We start from the raw sequence: 16,967 nt of genomic DNA, 5'->3' as shown, positions 1-16,967 counted from the left end.
GATCCGATGTTGGTACAAAGTTTATCCTGTTATTTAGCTGTGCCTTGGTCATTTAACTACTGACTGTATATATGTTTATATGCTATACTGAAGTGTGAAACAGTAATGACTGGTTTTGTCCTCTAATGTTCTGGTTTTATCCACTAATGTACTAGTTTTGCTGAAACGCTACTGTAAAGCGCTCTGATACCCTACACTGGGTCATGTTCGCGCTATAGAAAACACTAAATAAATAAATAAATAAATTTGTGGAATGAAAACATCCTCCCTCACACTTGTGAAGTAAATTAAAACCCTAGGATTCACCTCTTGCAGGGGCCTATGGCGGGTCCAACAAATAAATGACACTGTTGTCCGAATCAGAAAGTTTTTAATTGAATTAAAAACAAAATTATATTTATATATATATAGGGGGAGGAGCCAAGCTCGCGACCGTGATGGCCGGAATGTAACTCGGCTCCGCCAGCCTTCCTGCCCAACACACATATCCTGACAAGCATCCTGCCCCGACATACATGGGAAGATACGGAAAGGCGAAGGAAAGCTTGTACTCACCATCTGTCCCGGGGGCTCCTGCGAGCTGCGGATCCGAAGTTACACCCCTGCTTGGTCTGGGGCCTTCGCGGCGTGGAGACCGGGGACTTGCCTGTGGAGGTCAGCCGGCGAGATGGTGTCGACGGCGGACCCTGGTGGAGAGGAGAGGTCGGCTGGGAGAGGCCGTTGTGCGGTTATGCCGATGGCAACGGATCGGACCCGGTCCAGTGGCCGGAGGACCCCCTGGTGAGGTGCGGCACGCCGTGGACGGGGGAAAACCGTGTAGGAGGCACCCCCCTTTGTTGCCTCATCCGGCCATCTTGAAGCCCTGCGCCCGGAGTCGGCGTGTGGCGCCCGCAGGGCGGTGGCGCTGGCGGTCCCCCCTTTGGTGGCTCTCCTTTCTGCACCCAGATTACCATTCCTGGGGCTCGAGGGGGCTCCCGCGGTGGCCTTGCTTGAGAGCCCGCTCCAGAAGTTGAGGCGCACGGGAACGCGGCTGGATCTGCAAGATGGCGGCCGGCGCCCTGAGTCACGGACTGAACCAGGGCGGCGAATTTGTGTCGCTGAAGTGTACGGGGGCCTGGTCGTGTGAGCGTGAGCCCACGCTTGGTGATGTTCTTGAGGCCTTAAAGACTTTACGAGCAACCCTGGCCCTCGACGCCCTTGTGCTGGATGGAAGGACGGCCGCCATTGCTGTCGGGCCGTCCCTCATGGACGCAGCTTGACTCCGAGTGGGTGCTGTTTCGTCCCCCTCTGTTGCTGTGAGGAGCGCCGCCGCCGTGCATCGGCAGGACTGTACACCGGCGGCCCCGGATCCCAGGGTCGCCTTGATTGTGGCGGGCACGGGCGCGGGTCCCGCGCCGGGGCCCGTTCCTGCTCGATTGCTCGGGGAACAACGTAGATTGCCGATTCAAACTGCCCCGGCGAGATCCTATTGCTATCCTGCGGGGACGCCTCTACTTTCCTGGGCAGTGAGACTGCACCTGCACTGCTTGTTGTTCCCGTTGTCGTTGTTGAAATGTCTAAACTGCCGCAAAAAGTTCTTGCTTGGCCGCTGGTTGCCGGAGCCCTCTGGTTTGTACCCTTGGTCTGTCCTGTTTCGACCATACGGCCTCTCCACCTTGATTTGTTTGCTGCCCACTACTCTACCACGCGTGGTAGCGATGGCTAGGAAAGGACAGGGGTGAGCCGGTTCTGGACCCGGAGGACTAATGGTTGGCGGATGGAGACGAGGAGTGCCCTCAACCACGATAATATGGACGATTCCTTCGAAGGTTTATGATACCCGAGACTATGTCGATTTCGTTTTGATGTTGCATTAATGTGTGTGAAGGCGGGGGGTAGGGGCCAAATGGTTTGATTGATGGCTCTCCTCTCCCCCCTGGTTCTTTTTCCTTTTTGTCTCTTTTGCTTCCTTTCCCTCTCTCTAACTTTTCCTATATTTCGGGTCTCCTATTTAGGGTGACAGGCATGCTGCTGGGGGGGTAGGCAGTAGCCTTCTGCAGGGGTGCAGGGTGGGGTGGGTGGGTTGGGGTCTTTATCTGATCGTTTTTTAGTTTCTACGGCTCTTTTGTGTCCCTTTCTTAGGAAGCCGTGGCTGTGCGTGTTTCCCACGGTGTGATTGCTTGTAGGGGTGGGGGGTGAGCTACTTTTACTTTATACGATATTGATTGTACATATATCCTGACTTGCACGCCCCACCCCCAACAACGTGGTCCTCAGTCACTTTGCTTGCCCTTATCGCTGTGGGGGCGCGTGCAGCAGCACGGCGTTCCTTCTTTTCTTCCTTTTTAGTGCTCCCCCCTTTTTCTTCTCTTCTGGGTCAGTATAGAGAATGACTGTAACTCCTTTTGCCGTTCTGATTACTCAGTTATGTAACAGTATAATAATTTGGTGGTCGGTGGGCACGTGACGGGCTACGATGGGTACTGATTGGAAATATGGCATCTGTATTCTGATTGCTGTAGACTGTTGCTGATAACCGTTTTTATTGATGCCTTAATGCTTTGATGCTTGCTTCGTGGCCCGCTATGGGAACTCAGATGATTAACCTGCAACTGATCCTGTTATAATTTCTATTATAAAATTAACCTTCATTGATCCTGTATCTGGCGGTCACACTCATCTCCTCTACGATTGAACTGCTTGTTTGCAATATACTGGGTGACTGCCGTGAAACCCCTTTATTGATTTACGTACTTTTCAGATTGTTTCGTGGCCGGCCTAATTGGTTGTAGGCCCGTATTTGTATGCTACTATCTGCACAATAAAGGTTTTCAAATTTTTAAAAATTAAAATTAAAAAAAATTATATCAGAATGTTCTTTATATAGCCGCCTCTCCAAAAACGAATTATACTTTACTCAAAACGAAAGCAGCAGTCAGACATGTTCAGAGCCTACCCTCCATCAGTAGCATGACATATGTCCAGGAACCTCAGCATATACCAGCTAGCAGACAATGCTTGCATCACTTAAAAGTTGCCCCATTCATTCACTTGTTGAGCTAGATCCCACATCATCTTTGGATGGGGGCAATTAACTTCATTCTTACTATGCTTTTCATCTCAACTTAAACGTTACTTTTTGTTGCCTACTTCTCTGTCCTCTTTTTTGTTGGAGTTTATTAATGCAAAGACAACTCTCTGCATCCAAAAGGTAAATTATATCATAAATGAACAACACCACTTTCATTTTCCAGTTTCAAAAATAGGGAACAATCATCCTATCCTCCAACGTACTGTCAGGTTTCAAATTTCGTGAGCCCGCACACATCGAAGTGTAATCTCAGAAAATCTCAGTACAACATCTAGAGGCGTATGTGTTGTATATTATAAAGATATTCGAACAATATGCGGTATAAGTAATTGCTTTGTCTCCACAATCATTTGCGTGTTAGCAAACCGTAGGTGTCAGGTAGGATTTTTACCCAGTATCGTACCCTGGACCAGTACTCCTTCTTGACATGTATTTAGCCTGTGAGGCCATACTTGCATCTCTAAACCGAACCAAAGCTAGTCTGGGCAAGACTGTAATTTGCTTAAGAGAAATATATATAGCATAGAGAGCCTCAAGATCCAATATGGATCTATAAAACTTCTTCACAAAGAGGCTATCTTGGAGGAAGCAACAGAACCATTGTCGCTGGAAACACAGGTGCTGAAAACATGTCACAGTAACACTGTTGCAGGCACAGATACAATAGTAAAATACATACAAAGCCAGAGACAGGCCAGAATTGTCACTTATTCTAGCTAGACATTGGAGAAACCTTGAAATGATTAGCCTTTTCGGTTATCCATATCATGAATGCACTGAAGAAGAAAAAAAGATTATAATATCTGAGCGGATACAGCCTAAATATATTTTGCTGAGTCAAGCTACCAAGCTGCAACACAGCTCTACAACAGTCTAAACGTGACAAGAAATGCTGAAAAACACATCAAGAGAGTCCTGAGGGTTTTACCAGTGAGGAAGGCCATCACACCAAGGGGATGTCATGGTCCCAAAGTCCTTTTTACCCAGGGGACATGCAACTCGACGTGTAATGGAAGCATGGTGCATAAATATTGTTTAAATCTTCTTTTTCACACCCTACTGACTTGTGTTGTTTGCATGATCCTGCTAGTGGGGAGACTCTACAAAGACTGCAGATCCACATAAATACCAGGAAAAGAAGGCGGCTTTCAAAGCACAAAGTACCAGATTAATTACATTCAAAGCACTCCTGAAACATGCACAATTCCAAAGTTTGAACAGCACTGCTCAACATGGGCTAATGTACATCAAAATGTATCATATCCAATGCAACAACATTGAACGTTTTTCCTCAATCAGATATTGCATGTCCATACAGATTTTCTGCTGCAGGTTTACACCAAAACGAAACACTTTTAGACCTCCGTGAAATTGGGGATGGCACTGCAAAAAATTATAGCATACAAGGCCAGCAAACTTACATATCAAACTCTTTATCGCTTCTAAGGGCAAGTAGGAGTTCAAAGCTGTCTCCACGGCTCCCGTTCCAATTTCATGCTGAAAGGACCTAGACGGACTGTACTGCTGCTGATTCGTTTCAGATGAAATTATGTCAATATTCACTGCTGCTGCCAAAACCAGTTAATTAAAAAATTCACTTAATAGAATTCGTACATGATATTTTTCAGTTGTTTTGTGGTGTACATTCCTGTTTTTGGTGGCCAAGGAAAAATGGTAGGAGTTATTGGAATAACCAGCAAGGGAAAAACGCAAAAGTGTGCCTTTGTGAGTTTATGTGTGCACAGAAACACACACACACAGTGAAATCCTGATACTGGCATAATTGTGTTAATGTTAATGCGCAGCGGGCATCCAGGGCACGGCCCTCTCCTGGATCGCGTCCTTTCTTCAGGGCAGATCACAGGCAGTTCACCTCTCTGATTTCTCTGCTCCTCCCCTTCCGGTCACTTCTGGGGTCCCACAGGGTTCTTCTCTTTCCCCCCTTCTTTTCAACCTCTACATCCGCCCTCTTGTTTCTTCCCTTCTTGAGCTGGGGGTCTCGGTGTACAATTACGCAGACGACCTCCAGCTCGTCTTTGATCTCTCATCCCCTGCTGACTCTCTCCCTAAGTTCTGCTCCACTCTTGTCTTCATTTCTCAGTGGATGAGCTTCAATCATTTGAAGCTCAATCCCGATAAAACAGAGCTCGTCCTTACTGGTGGCTCGTCTAATCCTTGGTCCTCCGTTCACTGGCCCCTTTCTTTTGGCCCCCCTCCCTCCCCAGTTCCCTCTGTCCGGACTTTGGGCATCAAGATCAGCAATGACCTATCCATGCATGCCCAAATTAGTTCCGTTGTGTCCTCTTGTTTTTCTTCCCTCCGCCTTATCCGTAAGATCTCCCGGTTCTTTTCTGTTGACGCCCTCAAAACCATCATCACGGCCTTGATTACATCCCGCCTGGATTATGGAAACGGCTTGTACGTAGGCATTCCTGCCTACGAGACTCGCCGTCTCCAAGCTATCCAAAACCAGGCGGCCCGCCTCATCCTTCGTCTTCCTAAATCTGCCCACATCTCCCCGGCCCTTAAGACCCTCCATTGGCTTCCTGTTCACCTTCGGTCCCAGTTCAAACTTGCCTGTTTGGCCTTTCGGGCGCACTCTCGCTCTGCCCCGCTTTTCATTAACTCTTTAATCTCCTCCCATGCCCCCAGCCGCTCTCTTCGCTCTTCTTCCCTTTCCCTTCTTCACGTCCCACGCTTTCGCAAATCCCGCACCGGGGGCACCCGATTCTCTGTGCGGGCCCCCCAGATCTGGAACAATCTCCCTCTTTCTATTCGTTCTATCCCTATTTTTTCCCACTTTCGTAAAGCCCTCAAAACTTTTCTTTTTCTTCAGGCCTTCCCCGCCTAAATTCTTTGGGATCCACTGTTTATACTGATTTGCCCTAGCGCCAGGAAGCCGCATGGCCGCAGTGCGCTTTAGAAATATTTTTTTCATTTCATTTCATTTCATGTCTGCCATACTGTGAGAATCTACAGCATGATGGTGTACATTCCTGTTTTTGGTGGCCAAGGAAAAATGGTAGGAGTTATTGGAAAATTGTGAGCATTGAGGGCGGATGGTGTCCCCAACCTACAATCCGTATAAAGCTGGCCGTGGCATGATGGTGGTAATTCTTTGCATATTATGAGCATCCCTGGCATGGTTTCATGATGGAGCCCTTTCGAGGTGCTGCTGGCCTGTGCATAATGTTCGTAGCTCCTGGGCTACTGTGGACATCCATGGCATGATTATGACAATTTCTGGTGTAACGCTAGCATTAGCATTGTCCTTCAAGAAATCTTAGATCCAAAACTGCACTTCAGCTATTGGTTCCCCGTACTAGAACAGTCGCTTGGGGAGACAGACGTTTTGTGGTGACAGCAGCAAAGCTATGGAACACATTACCTTTAAGCATCCGTACTGCCCCATCACTGCTTCAATTTCGTAAGATAATAAAGACCTGGCCGTTTAACCAGTAAAATCTAAGCTCTAATATACTGCATAGAATCTGTAGCGCCGAGACGCCTAAGGGCACTTGTTTGCGCTTTATAAATGTTAAAAATAAATAAATAAATAAACGTGATAACTCATGGTCGACTAAGGGCATCCATGGCATCAAATAGAGATTCCTTGCCATGCAAGGCAAAACCCATCCAATTGTGGCAATATAATTACAGACTCTTTGATGTTTGAGCACCAAATACGCACGTTTTAAAACTTAAAAGCCTGTAATTTAGGAATTTTTTTTTCTAGAAAATTGTAAGCTTTCGTTTTGAGTAATTAAATTATTTTTCCAAAATTAAAAGAATGAATTTTAATAAAGCATAAGGGGCCAGATGTAGGTGGCCCAATACCGGCCGGTAACGGCCGAAATTACCGAATTTCGGCCGTTACTGACCTGTATTGGGCATTTGGGATGTAGGTGGCCTAAATTGCAAATTCGGTAATTTACCGATTCTGCATTTTAAGGAATCGGTAAATTACTGATTCCTTAAAATACCGAATCGGTAAATTACCGAATTTGCAATGTAGGGAGCACTCAAATGAGTGCTTTTCCCATTTTAGGATTCGTTATTTACTACCAACTATAAGTTGATGGTAAATAAGGAATACCTTTGAAAATGCAAATCTGTGCATTTTCAACTGTGCCACACAAGCACGATTCAGGGGTGCAATAGGGTGTCAAAGTGACACCCTGGCACCCTTGAATGTTTCCCCCATTTTACCGAATCGGTATTTACCGATTCGGCAATTGCCATTCATTCCTATGGGCCTCCAGGCCCATAGGAATGAATGGCAATTACCGAATCAGTAAATACCAATTCGGTAAATACCGAATCTTACCGATTCGGTAATTTTTACCGAAAATGTATCTACATCCCATTTACCTATTCTTAAATACCGAATCAGTAAAATTCGGTATTTAAGAATAGGTAAATTGGGATTACCTACATCTGGCCCAATTGTGGTGAGGAGAGTCTACAAAAACAGTAATTAAATATTTCTGGAATAAAAAGAAGCACAATTTCGTATAAAGGTATGTTCTCTACAAAGGATCTGCTTTGAGAAAAGTGGTTGATAACTAAAAACTTGTCTTTTTGTAGCCTAGTTCGGAGCCTTCATTGCTGGAATATTTTGGTGCCAAGAAAACTATTTTTCATAAGAGAGCACCATACAAGACTGGTTCTCGTGTTTCTCTCTGGATGCTTGGGAGGAAAGTTTGAAGAGTTCACCATTAAAATCGAAAAGGCTCTTAGACTAGCATCAAATGGTGAGAAAACGATCCAAGAAGAAGAGGCTTGGATCTTGTCTATACTTTGAGGTTTATCCGAGGGAAGGGGGTTTTGATCAGAGACACTTTTATGATAGGACGGTCTTAATGTTTCAAGGCGAACGCCTGGCGTTCAGAGAATAATCAAATTTCTATAACTGCCTTGTAATTTGTTCTAAATCATATCTCTAAACACATACCAAATAAAAAACGGGTCTTCTCTAGCACACTTTACTATGCCCGTTTATACAACACATACCATATATTTGAAGTCCAATTGAAGAAATCCAGTGAAGAAGTCCAGGCCCTTCCTTTCAACCTCAGACATCTTTAGTCATTTTAACAATCCTTGAACCTAGGAACCTTCTCCTTTGTCTGGCTGATTCTCATCTACCTAACATTAATCAGTATTTCCAGATAAATTATACAAGTCAGTCAGGGCTCCCAGTGCAATATTGTACGTAGAATAATGCATTTTTGTTAACAATTCCATTAGGCACTTATTTTACTCTAGATATATAAACATCACGGAACACTTTGATGTGAAATCGCTCTCAGTAAAGCTTGTATGCATTGTTTTAAATTTGTCACTTAAGATTCAGAGACTCCCAAAGTTTGTGGCTTAGTTATTTGTCTCGATGTACTTTCTACAATAAAATCATCCTTTGCAGCCAAATTTGTAGTTCACGAACCATCCAAAAATCTTTCTTTCACATACACTTCGAACATTTAGTCTAGAACACTGACCTTGATGAGAAGTCTGACCTCTTGCTGTAAGCTCATATTTAAAACCAAAAAGAGAGAGGTAAAATGGGTGAATGAATCTCAACCACTGGCAGTTGCGTAAGGCTGCATCTCTGTCCATCTTTTTGTTACCCACCATGACATCTCAGCCATGTGCAAATCAACAACTGTCATGCTCTAATAAAAACACTTCAGCCAAACTACCTGGCCAGGCCCCGTATGAACTTGAACACAAACAGGTTAGTTTCAGCGGAGTTAGACCACCTCAGTGAAGTTTACCTTGAGTCCTGTGGTACAGTGAGAACGGGGTCACATTCACACAAGGGATCTAGCAGGATAGGCTCAACCAGACATGTACCCTATGTATAATAAAACTAAAACAAAAAAGTATGTCTGGTAAATCCATAATTGTAAAAAAGAGAATTAAGGATCACATGTGTATATGAGTGTAATTCTTGCTAACGGCAGACAGGCTCATAGTCCTGCTAATCCCGCAGCAGCTCTCTTCTGGCCTCCACCATGCATACAGACACCTTGAGATTAAAAAAAAATCAGGAAAGGGGCTGGTGGAAACACTGCTCCTGCTACACTGCTGCTGCTTTTGTTGCAGGGGGCCGATATTGCAGTGCTGCTACGAAACCCGCTCTCTGTAACAAAAGCAGCCCCCACCAGTTCAAAACCAGCCCCCACCCTTTCAGCCCACTGGTAAAATGCCCAGTGCCCTCTATGGCCAGTCCAGCCCTGAGTGCTCAGGGCTTCTAATGGCCGGGAGAAGCCCGGAGCTCTAATATTTCAATGTTTGTACACAGCTGTGAACAAAAGGCCTCAAGGAGCTCGAAGGTATTTTAATTCCCTCGCTTAGTGAGGCCTTTGTTTCACAAATTAGAACATTCTGCCCACCCTTTAAGGGCGGAATGTTCTAATAGCCTTTGAGCCCTCTGTATCGGGCTCTACCGACCATTAAAGGGCTTCGGCTCGGGCCTTTAACGCTGGAGTGGGCCTTTAGTAGCCGTTAGAGCCCACTACGACTGGCTCAAAGGCTATAGTAGACACAACAGGCAGTGGCAACTGTGAGCACACCTAGAAAACGGCACTGCTGTCAAAGCTTGGTAATCCACTGCACAACAGAGACACTGCATATTTTCCTACACAATACTTTCACACGCAATAGCAAATAGAAACCATCAATCAATTAAGGTAAGAGCCTACATAGAGTTCTTCACACTGACACACTACATCTCACAAGCGGCGATTTTAAAGCAAATTGCACAATGGGAAAAACAAGTAGAAAATAAAATATTGCAAGGTAAGGAGTCATACCTGCGTTCGTAAAATCTCTCCTTTTGACAACTGCATGTCCCCAGTCAGCTCTTTCACTGTGATGCCCAGGCATTCCAGACGCTTGCTGAAATAATTTGTCATCTCAGCTGCCAGGGCTTTCATGGGAGCCACATATACAACCTGCACCGAAAGGACACACAGGTGATAAATGAGCAGGCCCTTGTTGCCATTTGTCTCGTGGCAACCAATACAAATCACAATTTATTGTGAAATATGATTCGAGGTGCTTACGGTGAGAAATCTTAATCGTGATGTATGGTAAGCAGTTATCTTTGTTGGGTAAGTGTGCAGCTGTTTAGAGGACAATGGATTTTGTTTATATAGCCTCATCACTTTGAAAATTGGATCTGCATCAAAGCTAAATGTATTTTCATAACTTTTCACTTGGGTAATGCGATTTTCAGCGCACAAATAAGGAACCCTTTAATAGTAATGAGCTGAATTAAGCACCATTCTTCATTAACATGAGAAAGTAGCGTATCCTTGAAAACTTTTTAATTTCACCATAAACTTACAATGCACAACATACCCCCTTTAGGCTTGGTGAAGACAACTGGCCCTGAACAACGTTACCTTAAAAGCGTCCTTTTTGATGACTCCTTGTTGAATATTCTGACGGATCTCATGCAGAACTGTCAGCATGGCAATGTTGGTCTTGCCGGCCCCTGTGGGTGCGCAAATCAGCATGTTCTCATTTGTGTTGTAGGCCGTTTCGTACACAATTGACTGGATGCGGTTGAGTTTCTTTACTCCCTTAAAAACCATTTGTCCATACTGCAAATAATTAAAATGACATCAATTAAAAAACAGGTAAAAATTGTAACATTTAGATTTTGCAGCACAATTGGCTACAAAAAATAGAAAATCTACTAAAATAAAAGAAAAAAGAAAGAAAATAGTTGAAGTTTTTCAGACAACATTAAATATAAGGTAAAGAACAAACCTAAATGAGCACATATCATACATTTTTTTTTTAGAACAAGTTCACAAAAGTGCTTGTTTGCAGCACAAGACAGGTTTTTAAACTCCATTCTGAATCATACTTTGCTCCTTCGATCAGGTCTCTCTCCTACCCGCTCTAATAGCTGTAAATAATCCTGGTTGCCAACTCTGAAGTTCGAAAATGTGTCTAGGGTCACTCCTCTCTGTTCCACCAATTGTCATCACACTGGCCCCAACTATGAGTGGTTCAGATTTCCAGAGGTTCCACCAATTGTCATCACACTGGCCCCAACTATGAGTGGTTCAGATTTCCAGAGGGAGCTGATGAACTGTGAAGTTGATGGGACATAAATACTTGCCTCAAATGTTCCCAAGCAACTGAAGCAAGCCTGGCTTTCCATAAAATGGTTCAGGTGCGTGGGGAGTTCAGATGAGGTCAAATAGTACGCTTTCTAGCACAATTTTCCATAAATTGATTACAAATTCAGAATTACTGAACGAAAACTAATGAACTAATGAAATATTCTAAAGTCCTACCCTAAGCAAACACACTGCTGGGAAAACAGTGGAGTGCATTTATGAGAAAAAGAACAATCAAAACAGCAAACAAAGTTGTCAATCTGATCATAAGCCCATGGAATGCCCACATTTCACCTACTCCTAGAATGAAAGAGGTTCATTTCCGAGGAAGATGTGCATCTATGGACCTCCTAAATGAATCTTCCCTGAAGAAGAACTGCTGTGTAATTTAGTGAATCCAAAATTATTTAAAGAAGTGATTCTTTGATCAGTGGTATACATAACCGTTTGCTACATTTTCTGACCCAGAGCAAAGAATTTTATTTAAACTCTATACACCTCTCACTATAATAGTAAGAGATGAATGTAACTGTAATTCTTTTGCAGGTAGTCAGGACTACAATTTATGTCAATTGAAATCCTAAACTGTCATCCAACAGAACAAAATATATTTACATGATTTAAAATCTCATGTTAAAAAACATATATGCATTGCTATTGATTCACAACGTCTGCTGTGTAAGTGAAATTATGTGCAGTTGTATTCTAGTCATTTGCTGGGGTTGCGGTGAAATGGGGGTCACTGAAATTAGAACTCAGTTTTAGCTAATAACTCAGTCAGACACCAAATGGCTGCTCAATTTATAGTGTAAGCCTAGGTAAATGGACTATATTGTTCACAAGCACTGTAAAAGCCAATAGGGCTCGCCTTTGCAAGGCAAGCGTTGACCTATTGGCTTTGCCAATGCTGTTTGCACTGTCGTTCCACACAATGTTTTACTTTGGTTATAGTTCCACCATGGCCATGGCCCATTTTGCTTGTAGGAAGGCTTCGAAACTCCAGTGAGACTTTAGTTAAGACTTCCATTCAAGCACTACGAGGCCAAACCAATAATAGATTTGCTCTATTTAAATGTCATAACCTCTAATTGGCTCTGATAGTTCCCCACTAGCAATTCATTGGCAAGGTCCGGCACAGTACTTTGTAAGACCCTCTGAGTACTTTGTTGAGTCCTATGTGTCCGAAACAACATCTATTTAATAACACATTTCAATAGACATATGTCTGTTCTGGAATCCTGCTGCTTCTACTTTGTGCTAAGAAATACACAATGTGTGTTTCTTGACACGCATGGTCCACAAGACTACAAATGGCCAACTAAGTTGGCTTTAGTCAGCAAATGAGAGGATATTGTGGTAGTTGCATACAGGAGATGGTACATGATCAGGCATTGAGACAGATCTAAACATCACTGTTCTAACAAGAAACCAGAGACATATTGTACAGTGACTACGTTCACTGCTCACCCCACTTGCCATTGAAATTGTACTCCAATGTACACACTGTCTTGGGATTGAACTCAGTACGACACTGTCCCAGTAAGGGTATTTAGCAACTGCATGCTTTTAGGAGCTTTAAGTATTGTGCTCACACTTCCCTTCAATCATCTTTTAGGTAGCTTTGTGCAATATATTGCCTGCATCAAAAGTTTCTGGTCAAGATGGGTCATCTACTTACACTATCCCTTCCGTGATCATATGTATGACATGCTCTAAGTGAACGCTGTATGCCCCAGTTGGGTCCAACACAAAGGCCTCACCTAAAGGGCCATCAGCCCTCCTTCATTGGAGTCTCATCCTGGCTGTGAGCTACCTGGAGCCTAACATCTAGATTCCAATGCCATGGAGGGGAAGACAGTGATATGCAAGATCTCACTGATGGAAACCTAACAAGAGCCATATCCTCACTGAGCCCCCAGATGACATTCTGGAGCAACCTGCCTCTCACAGTTCTGGGTCGTTTCTCTTTAACTAAAATGGTGATGCTCCCTCGCCTCCTGTATTTCTTCCATAACCTTCCGGTAAATATCCAGAGTGCCACCTTTCAGGCTCTTCATATGCCTTTGGGTACTTTTATCTGGAACAAGGGTTGGCATTAAGGAAACTACAACTGCCTGTAGATAGGGGGGCCTGGGAACATCCAATTTAGAGCACCGCTATTTAGCAGCATACCTGCAAGATGGCTGTCAGGGAGACTGACAGAGGAATTGGGTTTGCCGACAAACATCCACTAGTACACACAATACATGTTATGGGCAATGGGCGTAGGCTAATTGTGTGGTTTTCTAGCGCACACCACACTAGACCTACTGCAGGCAACGTGTAGATGCTGGGAGAGAAATACAAGGCGAGAGTTAACACCTAGTAAATATGATAAAGTCCTATATTATTTGAGGAAAGTATCCAGAAAATCAAAATTTCAATACATTCAACAAAATATACTTCATTGGGCCTACTTCCCCCCAAACAGTGCACATAACATGTTTGGTTCCTCGTCACTATGCCCTGGATGCCACTCGTCAAATGCTAACATGATCCACATGCTCTGGAGCTGCCCAGTGGCAATGGTCTGTGCGACACATGTTAGACTTTGTAGTAAGCTCATAAACATTATATGCTACTTTACAATGTGTTAAACTGGCGGGAAAACACACAGCTCTGTCCAGCAAGGGCCATAACCACCAGATTTATCTTACCCTTGTTAACTCCTAGAAATTGCTGAGTAGACAAAGATCTCCAGAGCAGGTGCCTTAACCCTGTATGATATTTTAAAAAGTAGTCTGTTTATGGCCAATTCAGTAACAGAAAACAAATATACTGTCACATTTGTCCTGGTTGCCAATTACTTAAGCATAAGATTTTTTTTTAATGTGTTATCTTATTATGTTATGCAGATTTGTAGAGCGCACTATCACCCAGGAGGGTATCTTTGTGCTGAGCAGGTGTTAGACATACCTAGGGCCTAGTGGGACTACCCGAAAAGCCATGTCTTCAGCTTCTTGCAGAAATAAAGAAGTGAGGAGGAGGCTCTTATGTGTGACGGCAGATCATTCTATGCTTTAGGAGTGATGTAGGAGAAAGCTCGTCCGCCAATTCTGGTTTACCATATGCACAGGATTGATGCAAGTACGAGTCCAAAGGAGTACATTGATCAAACTCAGTTTTTCAGGACTCTGCCCTTCGTGGAAGCACCACCTTTCTGCTGCTATACCTTGACCCTGAAATTTATGAAATCCTAGAGCAATCTTTTTCCAGTTCTAGCACTGAATGCACATCACCATGAAACAGGTAGTGCAAAACCTAATCACAGGCCCCGTTAGGGCTGAAGGTTGATGACCCACCTTCTCTAAACAAACTTATGATATGGCATGAGGTCACATGATGGGCAAGCCCTAAAGTGTCATTGTCTGCCATGCTGCACTGCCTGAGGCTAGTGCAGCATCTCAGATACGCATTGCAAATGTGTGAGATCGGGCTGTGAGCTAGTGCCTGGCACACAAGTAGTACCGAAGAACACTCAATGAAGTCCCCACTGCTTTTGATAGGATGCTGTCTGTTTATATATAAACAATTGAAGTTTATTTTTATGTAAAAGCAGTAAGATGAAGATGAGCAGGTGGCGAGGTTGGCAGTCAGTTTATAAGTGGTGCATGATAACCGACTAAAAAAGCCAACACTGCAGGTTTTTTTCCTCTTACATCTGTTCCCCTACCTACACGACATTAACAATGAAGATTGAACCAATTACTCCAGAAAACAGATTTAACATTGAGTACAACTGAAACTCTAAGGTTCCCCTGAGGAAGGAGAAATGACTGTGGGAATCTCAATTTCTGGGTCAGGTTCTCTTCTTCCCCGTTATTTACTGAGACATTTCAGACAAAATCGTTTGATTAAACTAAACAGATCCACGTTGTTCCCACAGATTGCATAATTCCAAAGGAGCCAGTAACTGCTATTCAGAATTGAGGGGCCACCCATAAGCAAGACCTATGAGACACATCTTAGTCCCAGAGACGTTTGTCATCCTCATGCTGGTTGTACTTTTGTGTGCTTCGTCTTGCCATGTATGTTCTTCTACCTCTCAATGTGCTCAAATACGTGTATGTACTGTATCACCTCTCTCTGTTTATCAGTCTGAAAACATAAGTGGATCTTTCCTATCTCACCAGTGTGCTGTGTTATTCTCCTTTGGTCGCCTCACTGTGACATACACCCTGAGCTTGGTCGCCTCACTCTGTATTCTACTGGTCCTCCCACCTTCTGTCGACCATGTTTCCCATATGTGCACCAAAAAACAGAGTTTGAAGTGGTTGAGCCGTACGTTACTGATAGCACTGAACACTGTACTTCTCAGTGGGGACATCTGGACAATAGGACCCGGAGTAATTCAAGACTGTGTAAAAAAGTAAGGTGGAGTAAGGGAAAAGGTTGTTTTTTGTTAAGACTTGCATGCCAGAAGAGCTTGAGGTCCATATGGATCACTGGTCAATGCCCCTTGAATACACAATACACAAGTCTTTGGTGTTTTTCTCAACTTGGGAGTGATGGTAACATGAATACATGGAGGTTGTTGCTCCAAATCCTGGGTGCATATACAAGATGGCTTGACTTTTTGCCTATTAAGGTTTCTCTCAATAATTTTCAGACCCATTATGTTATTTTAACTAATGCCACTTTCGTCCACCTAAAGGTTAGCTAAAACTACTTTTTCTTCCATTGAATTTACGGTCTATTTTCACCAAATCTTTAGTTTAAGGAGACGGTATAGCCCAGGAGAGGGGTAACCAACCCACAGCTGGTAAGAAGAATAAACAAAAAGATAAAGAGTAAAGAGGAATCCAAGACTGGAGAAAAGCCCTAGACTGAGAGGTCATGCAAAGGCAAGGACAGGGCTGGATTGGCTGCAGCAGGCACTGGGCATTTCCCTGGTGGGCCGGAAAAGTGGGGCCTGTTTTCAAGCAGTGGGGAAATTCGGGCCCCTGTAACAAAAGCGGCCACAGTGCTAAAGCGGCTGCAGTGCTAGAGCGGCCGGCAGCAGTGCTGAAGCAGCACAGCAGTGCATCTCAACCCCTCCCATCTCACCTCACCCCACCCCTGGGGCCGGTACAGCTGTATTACCAGGGCTGGTTTGTTACCAGTCCGGCCCTGGGCAAGGAGGGCTCAACAACATTATGTTCCTGCCCCTAATTTTGTGGGGCACATCTTACCATGTGCTACTGCATAGCTGTTAGACAGCTGTAGGAGGCATATACATGCTTCCGCACCCCGGGGGCACTATGATATTATAGATGCTTGTGCAGGGCCTCTGTAATACCGACAGCGCTGGAGCACAAGGAGCGCCAGCACTATCTTCAGAAGGTGTTCCCTTGTTTGCATGGGGCTGTGGCCCCATACAAATGAGGGAATTGCTTTGCCTCTGCCCCGCACCATAATACTGATGCTGGCGCAGAGACAAACAGGCCCTTAGGAGGTGCACAGACAGCGTGCACACTAAAAGGTTGCACACTGTCAGTGTGCCTCCTTAAGCAAGCCCTCTTAATTAACATATGTTCAATCGCCATATGAGATTACTGTCACGTCGCCCATTACCTATTATTTAAGGAGAGGGGTGAGTGGTCGGAAATCCTTTGTGCCAAGTACTCCGCTGCATCAATATGGGGAATCGCAGTTCCTGGAACGAAAAGGTAGTCGAGCCTAAAAAATGAACCATGAGTAATAAGCATAGTGCTGTTCTCTACCATGGAGAAGGCATC

General features: G+C 44.2%; 1 protein-coding gene across 1 annotated transcript in view; it reads right to left on the bottom strand.

The window, feature by feature from the left end:
• Positions 1 to 16,967, bottom strand: part of ASCC3 (activating signal cointegrator 1 complex subunit 3) — a 2,217,780-nt gene that overhangs the window by 1,563,273 nt on the left and 637,540 nt on the right. Inside the window, exons 9-10 of the mRNA XM_086926668.1 lie at positions 10,483 to 10,683; positions 9,889 to 10,029 (exon numbers count right to left, since the gene is read on the bottom strand). Of these exons, the coding sequence (XP_086782794.1) occupies positions 9,889 to 10,029; positions 10,483 to 10,683 (342 nt within the window). The remainder of the gene's footprint in view (positions 1 to 9,888; positions 10,030 to 10,482; positions 10,684 to 16,967) is intronic.

This window comes from Lissotriton vulgaris, chromosome 6 (assembly GCF_964263255.1).
Source record: "Lissotriton vulgaris chromosome 6, aLisVul1.2, whole genome shotgun sequence".
Classification (NCBI taxonomy): Eukaryota; Metazoa; Chordata; class Amphibia; order Caudata; family Salamandridae; genus Lissotriton; species Lissotriton vulgaris.
Note: the sequence above shows the minus strand (reverse complement) of the source record. Positions and strands in the feature narration are given on the sequence as shown.